The following is an 18,552-nucleotide window of genomic DNA, read 5'->3' as shown; positions in this document are numbered from 1 at the left end:
TCTGTTACTAGTTAATCTGGGGTCGTGGTGAATGGTCTTCCCTATATCTGCCTCAGCGTTAACCTTTCCCCTCCATCAACATGGCTTGCAGTCTGTGCCCTCCACCATTACACTGTGACATGGAGCCCGATGTCAGGTACTCACTTCTGGAACTTTGAGACTTCTTGATATTGCATCTTTTATCATCCTTCCAGGCACTAGGACTCTCCCTTTGTACTCAGGTCCCATGGACATGAGACTTCCAACCTTTCAGTGTGGGCTCCTTAGCAATGAGGTGCATCTTGTTTGATTCCTGAGGCCACGGCAGCCACTTCTCTAACTTGTGGCTCAGTAGTCACTACAAGTTCCCTGGACATCTGATCTTTGCTTTGCATAATCCTGGACAAATACCCAGTTTGCCTGGGCTCCTTTAGACCCCAGTCAAGGTAAAACTACTCTTACCCTACTCACACCTCCAACAAACTGATGCTTTCCTGGGCTATGCTTTATTGTACGAACTTATAGCTCCGTGTTCCTACCTCTGACCAAGTTCTCATGTTCTGACTCCTCGTTTAGACCCATAAATGTAGGGAAAGGAAACTATTCAAAGATGATGAGGAAAGTACATAGTCACTGCAAAAAGAGCAATATACTGTGCTCACACCAGGTTTTTTGAGCAAATTAAAAGGTGGTACAAAAAAAAAGAGAGAGAGATTTCTTTGAAGCATAATGGAAAATATTCATATGAACCCCAGGATCTAACTGAACTTGGTTCTACTGTATGTGTTGGAGTCATGATGAGTATTGGAAAGGGCTCTGAATCAGAGGTTAATGTGGCAGGAATCCTGGCCTCAACTCTGTTTCAAAGCTCATTAGATAACCTAGACAAATCATTTAAACTCTCCTGACTGAGCTCCCCTCAAGTCAAACGTATCTATTATACCAACCTCAGGTTAACATTGAATATCAATACTGATGTGACTAAAGCAAATTAAAATCCATATATCTACATGTCTCAGAGAAAGCTGGGAACTTGGATGGTTACTGGCACCAGTCTCCTATGGAGAAGCCAAATCAGATTGTCTGTAAATATTTATCTCATATTAAAGGCTTTATCTCTAGGAAAGAAGTGAGCAACCTGGACCCAGTCATACAAGGTTAAAACAGTGTTTGCAACTGTCATTATGTGAAGACATAAGAAGCATTGTTAAGGCCAGTTTCACAGAGTGGGATCAAGGATGTTGGGAGGATTATCAAAATCCTGAAGATCCTTGTGAAACAGGTCTTGATTTCTTGCTTATACATAATGACTGAAAGTATAGAGTAGATTTTTAAAGAGGTTTAACCTCCTGGGTGTGACAGCATAAATGAAAGCATAGACGGATCCACAGTGTAATCGGCTACTGCTTCTATGAGCACCAGTGCATTTGTCCTAGGCACCTGCTCTTTCTGACACCATTTCTATTGGTTCAAGAATACAAATCCCAGGGACTTCCAGTGGCTAAGACTCTGCACTCCCAATGCAGGGGGCTCAGGCTCAGTCTTTGGCCAGTGAACTAGATCCCACCATGCAATGAAGAGTTTGCATGCCAGAACTAAAAGATCATGTGTGCTGCAACTAAGACCCAACACAGCCAGACAAGTAAATAAATATTAGATTTTAAAAAGGAATACAAATCCCAGTTGGATTCAAACCCATGACTGTAAGCTGTCACTCTGTTGGTCTGAGAGTGAGTCAATATCATTGTCTTGCCTGTGTTGTGTGTGAGGTTCTTTCAAATTTATTCAGCAAATTTTATTGAGTACCTATTCTGTACTAGATAATATACACTTGAATCCTGGCAGCTGGATCTTGATGACAAGGCTCAGATGGAGACTAAGTGGTTCAGCTTCCCAGGGATGACTATTCATTCAAACTTCCAGACTCATTCACACTTTTTGTCGGATATTTATTGTACACTTACTAAGATTAGACTAATCAAGTCTAAGAACATGAAAACTGTCTCATCTAAGCATACTGAGAATTTCATTTCTCCTCCCCACCTCTGTGCAAACTGAGAACTGCAGTTGTGCTCCACATACTTCCTTAAGGTGGAGCTGGCAAATCACCTTACCTGAACGGAGAAGAGTGCTATGGATCTAAGGTCAAAGCATGCAGACTGCAATGTATACTTGTGATTTGCCTTGGCACAGAAGAGAGGTACCCCAGTAATACACCGGTGGCTTCAGAACAAAGCCTTACAACTGTAGTTCCTGTGTATGGAGTTATGCAAAGTCTTCAAACTGGAGGTATGAAAATATTTGCAAAATTGGGGAGGTGAGGGAAAGGGGCAGCATTTATTCTTGGGTGCAGAAACTTCTAACCTCTGTGTTTAAACTGGGTATTAGGGTAGGAGTTGCTTCAAGGGGAGAGAAAATTTTGAGACATGGAATATTTTCAAAGGGTGGTGTTTAAGCCAGCTGATATGAAAAGACAACTTGAAATTCCAGGGCAAGGACAGAAATGAAGATGTAACCATAGGAAAACATTGAGAAAGCCTAAACATTTCTTAAGAGAGAAATCTGAATTTTAAAATACATCTTCTCAAGCTTGAGGGGTGCTAAAAAGGCTAGTAAGACAAGAAAGGGGGAACCTACTAACACCTTAGTAAAAAGGAAGCTAGAAAAAATCAAGTACTTTAAAATGGCCACAAAATAATGTGATTATCACAGTCAGTATTTATTAGGATGTTTTATGTCTGTTCTTTGTTCTTACGGGAAGAGAACAGGAAGCCTGTTAGATGACGCATAACCTGGAAACTCCCCCTGAGAATGAGCACACTTGCGTCCATCAGGTTCTTAGTTCCTCAATTTTTAGACTCCAAGGTGGGCTCCGTTCTCAGAATAGTGCTTCTCTTGAAGGTACAAGCCGATAAATAAAGGAAGCAGGGACACAGCCAGAGCAGCAGGAAGACCGAGTTTCCATTCTGGATGTAACATCTGAGGAAAAAAAGAATCAGGAGAACTTTTCAAGTGTTTCTGCATTTCTTTTCTGGTGCTGTGTATTTGGGCCGGTTTTTGCATTGTGTCTTTTAGGACCCTGATCATGACAATGAAAATAGCAAATCACAAGTCACTGTTGGTATTGCTGTTTATATTAGCTTCTTGGATCACTTTTGCAGTTATCCAAAACTCCACGAAGGTAGGAATTGCTTTCTTTTTGTGTTTCACAAAACTATATTTTTACGTGACACTTCACTTGTTCTAGAAAAGTCCAAACAAGCAGACCTATAGAGTCTAGAAGGGGAGTTTTCAACTTTTAAGAACCACTTGATAATCATCATGCAATATGGGAGAGGATAATATTTGTGTGTGTGTGTGTGTGTGTGTGATCTACACTCACACTCTTCATCACTTATTGCAACTGTCTCCTCCCAATGTTTAGCTTGTCTTTACACATTCTCTAAGGAAATTCTGTGGAGGAGGAAATGGCAACCCACTTCAGTATTCTTGCCTGGAAAATTCCATGAAGAGAGGAGCCTAGTGGGCTACAGTCCACCAGGTTGCAAAGAGCTGGACACAACTGAGGCTACATGTACAAGGAACTTCTGAACAACAGAATATTTTCAGGTGTATATAGTAAAATTTATTTGTGTTTTTTCACTGTTAATGCTTTTTAAGTACTAATAAACCTTTCCCTACACCTGTGTCAAATTATTTATCTAAATATTCTACTTACAGTTTTAAAGGTTGCTTTATTTAGACACTGAACCCTGGATTTTTTTGGCTGATTCTTCTATTTCTGTATGGATAACCACTTTTTACAGCTTTTTCCATTTTGTAATCCTTTCTTTCCAAGCTGATATATCAGGTCATTTTTATTGTATATCAAAAGTTTTAATAAGTACAGGTCCCTCTGTGGGTTCTTCATTCTATTCCATTGATTGATTTGCCTTCCGTGTATCAATAACATATGGCTATAATTAAGAGCTTCATAATTAGTTTTGAAAACTTGGGGGTCAAGTTATCCTTGCTCAACCTACTTTTGAAGGTCTTTAGCCAGTCTTGGCCTTCCCTCTTACATGTTTTGGAATCAGTCTGTCAAATTTAGTGAAAAATTCTACTTAAATTATATCACATTAGCCATATAGATCAAATTGAGAAAACTGACATGTTTATATTATTATTGTGCTGTTTATCAACATGTCATCTCTCTTCACTTACATAGGTCTTCTTCAAGATCTTTCACTAAATTTTATAACTTTTGCATTCAGGTCTTAGGCATCTTTTGTTAGATTGACACCTTGGTATGTCATAAATTTTTTTGTTGTTGCTATTGTAATGACTGTTCTTTTAAACACATTTTCTAATTGCTTGCTGCTGGAATAAAGGAATCCTACTGATTTTGCATAAGGAACACTAGGGTCTTACTTTCTAAGATCTCAAAAGACTTATTACTTCGTAGATCCCATATCATCTAGATCTCTCTGAGGCCAGAAAGTATGCTTCTTCTAAAGCTTTGTTTTTATTTTTGTATTAATTCTGTTCCTTCCCTTGGATGTCTTCCCTTTGCTGAACTTGATAATACCTCTCTCTCAGAGTCACTTTTATTTTTTGACCAAGCTGTTAGTTCCACAACCAGGAATTTGGAACCTGTGCCCCCTGCAGTGGAAGTACAGAGTTTTAACCACTGGACAACCAGGGAAGTCCCTCTCATGAGTTACCTTCGATGAAACTTTTTGCTAATTCTTGGTTGTGTGCATTTTTACACCTGAAGTTCTGTGGTGGCCAGTCTGGAGTGCCATTATCTGTTTCCTCCAGCATGTTTGTGGCATAAATGCTCCCTGTTCATCTAAAGTGTTGCCCGACACACTGGATCCTACTGCTCTCCCCAACTTAAATATCCACAGTTTTTATTCTCATGAGAGTATAGAATTCCCCATTCCTAGCTGCCTGACCCAGCACAGGTGGGGAAATAGGAAGGTATCAGCCTGCGTGGTTTGTCCTCTTATGGGCCTCCCCTCAACCCCTCCTACTCCAGTTACCAACCTCCACGTTGACAATGTCCCTGGAGTGACTTCCTTCTTTACTGAAGCCTCACCCATATGCATTGGCAGCCATGGGTTCTTCCTTGATCTAATCTCATCTGCCTTTCAGTTTTCAGGAGATTGCTTGTAAGTTCTGATCCATATAAGGTGTTTTTTCCTATTTCCCAGGATAGTTAGAAAATTGTTAAGGTTTTTTCTGCCATTTATATGATCTTATGGTGGGAAATCGAGGCTAGTAAAGAAAGGTAAAGTGTTAGTCACTCAGTCATATCTGACTCTTTACGACCCTATGGACTGTAGCCCACCAGGGTCCTCTGTCCATGGGATTCTCCAGGCAAGAATACTGGCATGGGTTACTATGTCCTTCTCCAGGGGGTCTTCCCGACCCAGGTGTTGAACCCAGTCTCTGGCATTGCAGGCATATTCTTTACCATCTGAGCCACCAGGGAAGCCCAGTTGAGGGTATAATATGTGCTTATTCCTCCACCTTAAATCCGAATTTTCCTGTTGTTTTTCTACCAAAAGAGTTTGCGCAGAGAATATTATTTTACTCTACTGAAATATTTTCCAATGAAGTTGTAGCAATTTTAAAATGTCTGGTAATGTGCTGTGATAGTTAAAAAAATGTTACTATAATAATGTTCTTCAGATCCTCTAGGTACTTAGTCATTTTTTAATTTAGTTCCTATAGCATCTACTGAGAGAGATTTTTCTAATTTTTAATTATAATTGTGGCTTTTTCTATTTCTCCCTTTAGTTCTGACAGTTTTTGTTTCACATACAAATACATGTATAGGTAGGCATATACACATTTAAAGTTGTTATGTTTTCAGACAAATTGACCCTCTTATCACTAGGATGTCCATCTTTATGTCTGGTGATACTCTTTGCCTTGAAGTCTACTTTAACATTAATATCAGCTTTTTTATGCTTCAATAATATACTGTTTTTTTAATTCATTCACTTTCAACCTGCTGCTGCTGCTGCTGCTGGTAAATCGTTTCAGTCATGTCCAACTCTGTGCAACCCCATAGATGGCAGCCCACCAGGCTCCCCCGTCCCTGGGATTCTCCAGGCAAGAACACTGGAATGGCTTGCCATTTCCTTCTCCAATGCATGAGGTGAGAAGTGAAAGTGAAGTCACTCAGTCGTGTCTGACTTTTTAGCGACCCCATGGACTGACTGCAGCCCACCAGGCTCCTCTGTCTATGGGATTTTCCAGGCAAGAGTACTGGAATGGGGTGCCATTGCCTTCTCCGCACTTTCAACCGATAGGTTTCTTAATACTTAACCTACATTCCTCATAGATAGCAAGTAGTTGGGTCTTGCTGTTTTATGTCTGCATTTAAAAAAAAAAAAATTAACACTCCACTTATTAGAAATCATTCTAGTAAAACTTTTTTTCTAGAATGTATTACTAGTCACATAGCTGGAAATATAATAGCTTCACCATTTTATAAATGAATTATCTCAAATACTGAAACATTGATCACAAATTTACTAAACAAAAATTCTTCCAAAATTTGATAATACCATAAATTTTAATGCCAAACTATAATTTTTAACACCAAAATATTTTAAATATTTCAAAATACTAAAATACATACAAATGAATGCATTGACAACAAAACATGATTTTATGCATACATACTGTCTTTTAAAAATCTGCAAACTCTACTATTCCAAAGCAGTATGATTATCTCTGCCCTTTAATGAAGTGTTTAGTATACTTACTTTTAATGAAATGATTAACATGAGTGGATTTAGGTCCACCATTTTGCTATTTATTTTCTGTTTGGCCATTCTGATTTTTATTGCTCTGTTCCCCATTTCCTTCCTTCCTTTGATTTTTTTTTAGTATTTCCTTTTAGTTTCTCTGTTATTTTTATAACTCTAAGTTTTTTTTTTAATGGTTTCTCTAGAGATTACAATGCATATTCTTAAGTTTTAGAGTTAATATTGTGCTACTTCACATAATCTGTAATAAATTTTTAATAATTTATTCCCATTTACTCCCCAACTCATTTACTCTATAGTTGTTATAATATTACAAAATTGTAGTTTTTAAATAATTATATGCATTTTAAAGAAATTAGAGGATAAACACATAGTATTTTATGTTAACCCATGTATTTACCATTTCTGGGGCTTTTCATTCCTTCCTGAAGACCTATGTGTCACTTTTGGTACAATTTCACTTCAGGGTGAAGAAACTCAGTTGGCACTTTTTTATTACACAAATTCAGCATAGCTCCTTCTTTCACATTTCAATTCTCCTCTGGCATCTGTCAGTTTGTGGTCACTCTCCAGTGCTTTTAAAACAGATTTGCAGGGAGGAGGGGAGTGTCTAGAATTTATCATTGTTATCTACAGGAAAGTTAGTCCAATACAAGCTACTCTGCCTTTATTGGAAATTCAGAGGTATTACTGTGATTCACTGAGTTCTCAGAAATAATTATTAGTAAATACAGTGAACATTGTTAAAGGTCTTATTATATGCTATAGACCTGTTTTCCTCGGAGAAGGCGATGGCACCCCACTCCAGTACTCTTGCCTGGAAAATCCCATGGATGGAGGAGCCTGGTAGGCTGCAGTCCATGGAGTCGCTAAGAGTCAGACACGACAGAGTGACTTCATTTTCACTTTTCACTTTCATGCATTGGAGAAGGAAATGGCAACCTACTCCAGTGTTCTTGCCTGGAGAATCACAGGGATGGGTGGGCTGCCGTCTCTGGGGTAGCACAGAGTCGGACACGACTGAAGCGACTTAGCAGCAGCAGTAGCAGCAGACCTGTTTTTCAGACATGTGGTGCCAATTTGCACCTAAACCAGCAATGAAAGAGAATTCTAGCCTTGTTGCATACTTGCAATACTGGGCAGCTCATATGTATGTAGGCGTGTGTGTGTGTGTGTATATATATATATATACACACACATTTATATATATATAATTTTTTCATTTATTTAGTGGGCTGTGCTGGGTCTTAGTTGCAGAATGTGAGATCTTTTAGTTGCAGAATGTGAACTCCTTAGTTATGGCATGTGGGATCTAGTTCCCGGACCAGGGATCGAACCCAGGCCCCTTGCATTGGGAGCATGGAATCTTAGCAAGTAGACCACCAGAGAAGTCCCTGGGTAGCTCATTTATAGAGATATTTGCCGGGGATTAAAATTTGACTCTGTTGTTGACTAGCTGTGCACGTTTGGCTAACTTTCTTAACTTTGAGGTGAACCAGTTTCATCATCTGAAAATTGCATCATAAAAATAAATACCTTATATATTATTGTGAGGATTAATGAGCTAACATATGAAAAGCATTTAGAATGGTACCTAGCATATCCTGGTTGCTAAAACCATCTCTGTAATTTGACAAATAAAAAATGTTTTTATTTTTAAAAAATCAGAACATGTCAAATAATAAAAAGTAAAAATGTTAACCACAGTAACCCAATCCAACACAAGATACTCTGCCTTTATTGGAAATTCAGAGCTATTACTGGGAAGATTTATACCAAAAGTGTCCTTTACAGAATTATAAGTAACAGAGAAAAGCTGAATACAATAAATATCTAAAAATATAAAATATTAAACTATATCCATAGGCTGGAATATTATTTGGACATAAGGTGGAAAGTTTTTAATGACACTATTTTTAATCAAAATTAATTGGTAAATATTCAGTGTGTTCACGATCCCGTGAAATGGTTACACAGGATAAGAGAAAAACCACCAAAATTGTTAAGAGTGGTTGCTGTAATCATGACTGATTTTTATTTTCTATAATAAAAGAGAGTTATGGCATTCTCTCACTTTTAATAATGTCAGTGTTATTTTATGATTAGAAAATAAATATAGAAAGTAGCCCATGTCTCTTATGTCCTGTTAGCTAAAACAGTAATCTGAGAATTACTAGTAAATACCACAGACTGTTTAATCAAACTGTAAAAATTGAAACAGAAAAAATAGATAATTGTATATTACATAAAATCTCCATGCTTCTTGAAAATTTTCTTAAAGATTTATTTAAATGACTGAACTCTAATTTTAAGATAAAAATAATAGAACAATAAACATCTGTTCTCTGCTATGCAGTTAAAAAGCATTTTCTCATTTGGTCTTCACAATTGCCCAATGAAAGTATATTTTATGATCACCACTTTAAGAAAGAAGATCCTAGGGTTCTTTGCAGTAGAGTGGCTCACCCAAAATAGATTAGCCAGTGATGGGAATTCCCTGGCAGTCCAGTGGTTAAGACTTGGTGCTTTCACTGCCAAAAGCCCAGGAGTCCAATCCCAGGTTGGGGAACAATCTCCCAAGCTGCATGGTATAACAAAACAACGAAATAGATTAGCCAGTGAAAAGCGAAGTTCCACCACCGGTTTAAGGAAAATAATTTTTCCTATGAAACATGGATGATAATGTAATCTCAATATCATTTTATTTTTAATTTTTCTACCACTCATCATTTGATAAAAGAGACGTTGACTAACCTACCCTAATTATCACATTAAATAGGCACACTTTTCTGAGTTCTCTATTGTATTCCTTGTCATTTCAGTTACGGACTGCACTCAAGTTGCCCTTTTCCCTCCATCACTGGAATTTCGTCATGAAAACACAACCTGAACCACCACCGAATCCAATAGTTTCACCAACAGAGACTGCCCTGAGGATAAAGAGGATCATGGAGAAGCTAGACCAGCTGGTCCCACCCAGACCCTTCACCACCGTGAGCTCCACCACCAGCGCCACACACAGCAGAGCCACCGTCCTCAGCCCTCGGGACACATACTGCAGGGGGGACCGGCTGGACGTCCTGCTGGAGATGGGGGACCACCTGGGACGCAGGAAGGAATATGGCGGGGATTTCCTCAGGGCCAGGATGTCCTCCCCAGCCCTGAAGGCGGGTGCTTCAGGAAAGGTGACAGACTTCAACAACGGCACCTACCTTGTGAGCTTCACCCTGTTCTGGGAGGGCCAGGTGTCCCTGTCTGTCCTGCTCATCCACCCCAGTGAAGGGGTGTCGGCTCTCTGGAGGGCCAGGAACCAAGGCTACGACAGGGTGATCTTCACAGGCCAGTTTAACAGAGGCACCTCCCAAGTCAATACTGACTGTGCCCTGGCTTTAAATTCAAGTGCTGAACTGTGTGAATACCTGGATACCCGAGACCAAGAAGCCTTCTACTGCGTGAAGCCTCCGAACGTTCCCTGTGCCGCACTCACCCACATGCATTCCAAAAACAAGGATGTATCTTATCTTAGCAAACAAGAAAGAAGCCTCTTTGAGAGGTAAATAATTATTTCTGGAGACTATCTGGGTATATACAGTAATGATTTGGTCTATCTGTTGATCCAAAGGAAATAGCTATTAATTAATTGTGTATTAATATATCAACTTTGGGACTCTATGAAGAGCCATTTTAGAAAAGATATACGAATTCATCTGGGGACAGTGCCCACTCTCTAGTCATCCCTAAATATTTTGAATATCTAACCCTTACCATTGAAACAAACAAAAAAAAATATGACTAGAATAAAAATTAAAAGAGAAGGAGAAATATACATGTGTGAATATGCCTAGGTGCTAATATATTCTTTCTGAATCTCAAAAAATTACCTTGTACACCTTCTGGGGATCTGTACTCCCTGAATTAATAGGCCAAGAAATGGAAATTTAATAAATAGTCTGGAACTGTGGCCAAAGTAGTCAGTTATTATCATAAGAAATAACTGGAACAATGGGTAATGTGACTTCTTATGTTTCCTGATCTTGGAGCCACTTGCCAATTAATTTTTATATTTGTCTCTTTAAGGTCAAATGTGGGTGTAGAGATGATGGCAAAGTTCAATGCCATTACTGTCTCCAAATGTCACTGTAAGTCCTCCCTTTGTGTGACTGATGGCTGGGGCTTCCCAGGTGGCTCAGCAGTAAAGAATCCACCTGCCAATTCAGGAGACATGGGTTCAATCCCTGGGTCAGGAGATCCCCTGGAGTAGGAAATGGCAACCCACTCCAGTATTCTTGCCCAGAGAATTCCATGAACAGAGGAATTTGGTGGGCTACAGTCCACGGGGTTGCAAAGAGACGGACACACCTGTGCGACTGAGCACACACACACGTAGCACTCATCCCATTTAAAGGCTTTTTCCTTCCTCAGAACTTGTTCACTACTACCAATCATATGTTACTCTGCTCAGCAGGCTTGTCTGTGGTGGGCCAAGACACCAATTACCTAAGTGAATAAATGACTGGAATCCTAAACCTGATTTATAACCCTCATCATCAATCTCATCATTATCTATCAGGCAGCGGATTACTTGCCCATCAGACGCAACAACATTCAAATGTCAAAACTCTCTCCCAGGTTGCACCTAGGTCTTACCTCCCCCAACCACCACCATTAGCACTTCCCTCATCACTACAGCACAATAATCACCATCTAGAGGTTTCTAACCCACGATCTATAATTCAGTTCATTCCAATTTCCCCCTCTTTGTCTTTGCCACCTTTCAAACCATTTGAACATATAAAATAGCACTTCCACACTTTTATTAATTTCTCTTCAATTTCTTTGGCTCAAAGTGTTAGTTGCTCAGTTGAGTCCGACTTTTTGCAACCCCATGGGCTATAGCCCACCAGGTTCCTCTGTCCTTAGAATTCCCCAGGCAAGAATGCTAGAGTGGGTTGCTATTTCCTGCTCTAGGAGATCTTCCTGACCCAGGGATCAAACTCGGGTCTCCTGTACTTCAGGCGGATTCTTTTACGATCTAGCCACTAGGGAACATATTAGGAAATCCCTATAGAAAATGATTTAATGTAGGAACTTTTGTGTCCCTTTAAGTTCAGTATCAACAGCTTGCTAATGGCTACTAAACTCATTGATGCTGAAGTGTGTTTATGTATCTACAGATGGAAATGGCATTTTTCACCCAGGATACACAAAGATACTTATGGTAATTATTAAAATATTAAACCACTTCCTTTGGGTGGTGAATAATCACAGCCCCAAGACTGCCAAGGATAAACACCTCAGTCCATCATATTCCCAGATCCTTCAGAAACCTGTGACTAATGGTCAATACCCAGCCTATCCCGGATTCCCATGAGTCTGCTCCAGCCTACAGCTATATCCATGTGGACTGGCCAGGACTCAAACCAAATTAATTGTTATTTTTTTTTATATCTCCTTGCACTTAAAGATTAACAGTTTGATGGTGGCATTTAAGACACTGTGACAGTGTGTGATAAACTCGGAGGTAAATTTGGCTAAATGACAAGATAATTGAGTTTTCACTACCAAGTAAGAATTGATGTCTTTTCTTTCATAAGAAGGCAAACAAATACTTAAATTTTACCCAGAAGGCCTTTTTCTCTGGGAGAAAACATGTTATCTATAATGAACATTAATGAGTATCACTTATAAAATTCTTATCAGAGAAAATTTTTTTCTGAAAACTATTCCATTAAGAGAATGATGCTTCAATAAGGTTTTTCCTCCACCTTCACACTCTATTAAAAGGATACCTAAAAAAGAAAGTTGGCTCTTATTAAATACTCATGGATAAAGTGATGCTTTAAAAGACCCTATCTTGTTGATTCTTTAGCAGAAAAGACAGTTCCAGTGAAAAGGCAATGCAAGTTTGGCATGGCATCCACAATTCCCAGTGGACATGTCTGGAAAGACACGTGGAATCCTGTCTCCTGTAGTTTGGCTGCAATCGAAATGAAAGAATGCCTGAGAGGAAAATTTATATATCTACTGGGAGATTCCACGATCCGCCAGTGGATGGAATACTTCAAAAGCAGTATCAACAGTATGTCTCTGTCTGAGCTTTTACTCACATCCCTTTCAGAAACTTCTTTTTCATTTCAAGGGGAGAAAGGAATATGGGGAATGCCTCTTTCATATTTCTTAATCACAGCACACCAACACTTTTCACAAGGTATTATCTTCTCTTTAAAAGAATACATTTATTGACTAGAAGGGAGCCAGGATAGAAAAACGTTTACTCCGTTCCTATTTCTTCAGAATTCACACTTCAGTATTTACCCAGGATACTCAGAAAATAACGCACAAAGCTGACAATAAGAAGATAGTTTACTACCTACCTTCTACAGAAGGCATGATGCTTATGGGTGTGGCTTCTACATCCAAATGTCCTGGGATCTAAATAGGGCCTCTACTGTCCTATCTGATAGCCTTGGGCAGGTCACATCACTAGGAGTTTGTCCTTAGTTTCCTCATCTGTAAAATGGAGATGAAAACAGTACCCATCTGGTAAAAATGAAGTACTATACACAACATATTTAGACTACTGCTGGCTACATAGTTAGCTCTCTTTGGTGTGAGCCATCATCAAGATTACTGTTTCGTAGAAGGACAGATGCTACAGTTGAGGTAATAGCTTCATATCAGGTAGGCATAATGGTTAAACGCAGGGGCTTTGGAGCTTAACAAACCTAGACTATGACCTTGGGCATACAGCTTATTTTCCACATCAGTGAACTAAAAATAACAACAGCATCTGGTGATGGTTATGAAGATTAAATGAAGTAATGGTTATAAAATATTTAACACGTAGTGAGACACATAGCAAGGCACTTACTAAGTGCCCAGAAAACAATAGCTATTGCCTTATTATCATTGGTTCATATTAGAATTGGGGCTAGAACCCATTTGCTAGAAGCCTAGTCCAGTTGCTCCTTTAACTAAGCAAAGAATGCATCAAAAATAACTCAGAATCCACTAGTAGATCTTAGCACTGTTATCTGGAAAACTGCCACTGCCAGCCCTCTGTATTCTGGGCCCTAGCTCTTAGCACTGGGGACAGTGCAGCTTTAGTGTGGCTCCCCACTGGCCTTCCTAACATGAGGCCGCTCTTGTGATCTCCAACTTGGAGAGTAAGCTGATTCACCCAGTAAAAAGGGAACATCAGTAGGACCTTGAACCCCCTGCAACACGAGAGTTTTTTCTTTTTTCTTTTTATTGGAGTTTTATAAATATAAAGTTTTATAAATAAAACTTATTTATAAGTTTTACAATATTGTGTTACTTTCTGCTGTGCAGCAAAGTGAATTAGCTATGTATGTATCCCATCTTTTTTGGATTTCCTTCCCACTTAGTCCACCACACAGCACTGCGTTTGTAGGAACTATAAGATAGTTCCCTGTGCTATACAGTAGGTTCTCATTAGTTATCTGTTTTATACATCTCAGTGTATATATGTCAATTCCAGTCTCAAAGGAAAGAGGTTTAAGTTGTGACCCCTGGTAAATGACTACTCTCCTCCAGATCTCAGTTTCCTCATCTATAAAATTTAGGATCTAGCGACAACTTCTAGCACCACATTCTGCAATGTGGGGTCAGGGTGGGCTCTTAGTTTTTGACAGTATTCAATTATTGACTTACCTACTTTCTTGACTGACCTTTGAAGCTGTAATAACAAAACATCTGTTACATGTATTGTCAAAAGTTAAATTGTGTGGTCATTGTGTGCTTTAGAAAATGAAATTGAAATATGCTAGAAACAGAATGAAGAAAAACCCAACCCTCCAGCATCACCATTTTCAAACCTCACTGGGTTAAGACTTTAAGTGTAGCCCTTTACTTCTAAGTTGGTACATGTCACATAGCATTAATAATCATTTCCCACACATTTTCCTCAGATGTTCTAGCTATGAAGAAACTGGCCTTAATAGTCTAATTAATATAGTGAAAAATAAAGTGACTTCATTTTCTTCCATTCATATTATACTTTTAAAAAGGTTTAAGACTGGGTAGATTATTTCATAAGAATTAGGAGAAACTTCAAGTTTAAGGTACAAAGTCTGTTACTCACTAGTTTTGTAATCTTGGCAGGTCATTTCATCTCTTGGTTTTCTTTTCCAGAAGATGGCAATTATATACATAGGCTTTCTCTGGTAGCTCAGTTGGGAAAGAATCTGCCTGCAATGCAGGAGACCCAGGTTTGATCCCCGGATGGGGAATATCCCCTGGCAAAGGAAATGGCAACCCATTCTTGCCTGGAAAATCCCATGGACAGAGCAGTCTGGCAGGCTACAGTTCATGGGGTAGCCAAGAGTCGGACAGGACTTGCCAACTAAATCACCACCACCATGCATATATATGGTGCTTTGAAGTAAATAAATATATTGGTCCTAATAAATGTTTTGTAAACTGTTAAGTCCTTCATGAATGAATAGCAATAATATTACTATAGATGATGTATTCAGTACCACTTCGTGCATATGTAAAAGAAACACAGAAGTATAGAATACAATTCCAGTCTTACGTGAACTTACAAAGGACTTGGGGAAGTAGATTTACTTGTATTTTGAAATTTATAGACATCAGCTGGCACCTTTCTCTATCTTCAAAGGAGCTTAGTCTATAGCTAACAAAGTGTCAAAACTAATACCCATGAAAGTGACTCCATCAACCTCCAGTGAAGTGACGTCGATGCTCGCTATCGGCAGTCCATTTGGTTCTACATGGCTCTACAGAGGGACAGATATAATTTACTTGCATAACACTTTTTGTCGCTCAATAATTTTCAAACTGGTCTCTCATTTAAACCTATAATAAATTAGTCAGGATTAACATTCAATTATAAACATCAAAAATTTTCTCCTATTTTTATGAACTTTGTAACTTTATTCTCCTTTCATTTTGGGATTTCCTGTTTGTCATCAGCCCTGAAGTCAGTGGATCTGCACGAATCTGGAAAACTTCAAAAGCAACTTGCTGTGGACTTGAACGAGAATATCAATATCCAGTGGCAAAGACATAGTTACCCCTTGATTGGATCATTGACCTACTCAGTCAAAGAGATTGAATACATCGCCCAGGTTATTGACAGAATTGGAGGAGAAAAAAATACTATCATTGTTATTTCTCTGGGCCAACACTTCAGACCCTTTCCCATTGACGTTTTTATCCGAAGGGCCCTCAACATCCATGATGCAGTTCAACGCCTTCTTCTGAGAAGCCCAGAGACTGTGGTTATCATCAAGGCAGAAAACATCAGGGAGATGAATGTGGATGTGGAGAGATTTAGTGACTTTCATGGTTATATCCAGTATCTTGCCTTGAAGGATATTTTCCAGGATCTCAATGTGGGCATTATTGATGCTTGGGATATAACAATTGCATATGGTACAAATAACGTCCACCCACCCCAGTCTGTAGTCAGAAATCAGATTAATATATTGTTAAACTTTATTTGCTAGATAACACATATCTCTGAAATTTATTCAGTTAATTAAAAACATCTATTAAGTGTTTGCTATCATGCCAGATGCTGTTGGCTCTGAACTCTCAATTAGCAAGAGAAAATCTGCACTATGGCTGATTTATTAACCGGCAATTCAGCCAAATCTGTTATTTCTAATTTGAGCTCCTACTTACAAATAAACACAAAAACACTTATGAAAAGGAGCTACCCTTCTTGATTAGAGTCAGGCCACTTTTCACAAACAGGAAGTCTTTACACCTAATGGTTAAAAGCTCTCTCTGATTAATGGAAATTCACAGCAACAAAGTCATTATAAGATAAATATTTGGAGAAAGCAGTCTCATTTCCTTATCCCTCATAGCTCAGTTGGTAAAGAATCTGTCTGCAGTGCAGGAGACCCAGGTACAATTCCTGAGTCAGGAAGATTCCCCTGGAGAAGGAAATGGCAACCCACTCCAGTATTCTTGCCTGGAAAATCCCATGGACAGAGAAGCCTGGCAGGTTACAGTCCATGGGGTCACAAGAGTTGAACACGACTTGGCAACTAAACCACCACCATCACCAAAACAAGTTCAAGATGGTTTCTGGGACTTCCTTGGCAGTCCAGTGGTTAAGGCTCTGCATTTCCAATGAAGGGGACATGGGTTCAGTTCCTGGTTGGGGAACTAAGATCCCACAAGCTGTGAGGCATGGCAAAAAAAAAAAAAAGAATGACTTCCAAGTAGAAGGGTGATTTCTTTGGTGGCTTAGTAGTAAAGAATACATCTGCCAACGCAGGAGACACTGGAGACACGGTTCAAGCCCTGGGTCAGGAAGATCCCCTGGAGAAGGAGATGACAACTTCTCCAATATTCTTGCCTGGGAAATCCCATAGAAAGAGAAGTCTGGCAGGCTACAGTCTATGGTGTCAAAAAGGAGTCGGACAGAACTTAGTGACTAAATAACAATGAGCAGAAGAGCAGTCTTATGAGGCCATGTTCCAGAGGAACAGAGGAACTGCACATTTTGAAGTAAAGTCTCTGACTTTTCTCTCCCTAGAAGGACTCCCCTGCTAGGAATTAATCTATCCTATAGAATCTATCCTTCAGAAATATAGGATAAAACAGTCAAAGGCACAGTGCTCTAGGATTCAGGGAACTGGGCTTCAGTCCTTTCGTTGACATTACGTTTATAACTTTGGGTAAGTCACTTCAGCTCTCTGGGCTCAGTTTCTCAAATGAAGGGGTTACTGTGAGATTTGTGATTTTCAAACCTTGCTCTGTACTTAGTTGCTTAGAGTTGCTTAGTTGCTCTGTACTTAGAGCTCTGGGTTCCATAGGTGGTCTTCAGGTGCTAGCTGGAAGGACAGGTGTTAGGAGAAGTGCTTGGTGAGCAGGGTACCAGTTTTTCCAAGCCACTTCAGTTGGAGCATCAGCCATTTTTATCAAGTTCTGTATTGGGCTTCTGGGTGGCCTTTGATTTGAAAAAAGTTTCACTGCTTAAAATATGTTAGGAAACCATTATGGAGAGAATCAACACTGACTTCTCTAATCTATACATATAGGTTACTATTTCAATCACTCTCGCTTGCATTTTAATAGGCCTTCCCAAAATTTGACCCAAAAAGAATGATACTGAATTCAGCTGAATAGAACTCAGAGAATTTCAGTTGAATATGGCAATAAAATTATTACAAAGCAACTTGGTATTATATTCTTTCTTAATTTTTCCCTCTTAACCATGCCCCAGCCATCACTAGGCCCCTGACCTACTCTTGCTGCATCTAGGAAAAGACAATTATAATAGGAACATCTTAAATCCATTTATTCAGTTTCCTCCAGGAAAGGGATAATAATTTTTTTACTTGTTTGTCCATGAGCCACAATTCACAGTTCAATGCACAGTAAACAGATGGTCAGAAATATTAAGTCTCTTATCATGTGCCAGGAACTATTCCAATCTTTAGGGATACACTAGCCAAAAGGCATGTGAATTCTCTGATATCAAAGAATCCTTATTGTAATAAAGGAAAAGATAAACAAAAAAAAGATATAAAAAAATCCATAATACCATAGTAGTATGAACAAAGTATATGGTATACTACAAAGTAGTATAACAAAATATATAACAGGGCAATATGACAGAGAGTGACAGCATGCTGGTGATGGAGATGACTAGTTAGAGCAGTTAGAAGAGGGAAGTCAGAGGAGAAGGCATTTCAAAATACTGGAAAGGTGGCATCCATGAGACAAAGTGGAAACAGTGATCTTTAAGAAAGAATGGCTAGTGCCAAACCCTTGAAACATGATAGACCTTGGCTTATTAGAAGAC

The 18,552-nt window shown here is 39.0% G+C and overlaps 1 protein-coding gene across 1 annotated transcript; it reads left to right on the top strand.

Annotated features, from left to right (window-relative positions):
• The first annotated feature begins 2,026 nt into the window (after nt 1-2,026).
• LOC109570014 (NXPE family member 4) lies at nt 2,027-17,922 on the top strand. Its single transcript, XM_019975842.2, has 6 exons — nt 2,027-2,268; nt 3,055-3,160; nt 9,566-10,296; nt 10,821-10,882; nt 12,613-12,822; nt 15,702-17,922. Exons 2-6 carry the CDS (start codon nt 3,065-3,067, stop codon nt 16,235-16,237), a joined length of 1,635 nt encoding a protein of 544 aa, XP_019831401.2. The 5' UTR covers nt 2,027-2,268; nt 3,055-3,064; the 3' UTR covers nt 16,238-17,922.
• The last annotated feature ends 630 nt before the right edge of the window (nt 17,923-18,552 follow it).

Source organism: Bos indicus, chromosome 15 (genome assembly GCF_029378745.1).
Source record: "Bos indicus isolate NIAB-ARS_2022 breed Sahiwal x Tharparkar chromosome 15, NIAB-ARS_B.indTharparkar_mat_pri_1.0, whole genome shotgun sequence".
NCBI lineage: Eukaryota > Metazoa > Chordata > Mammalia > Artiodactyla > Bovidae > Bos > Bos indicus.
The sequence above is the reverse complement of the archived record's forward strand: the minus strand, read 5'-3'. Positions and strand labels throughout refer to the sequence as shown.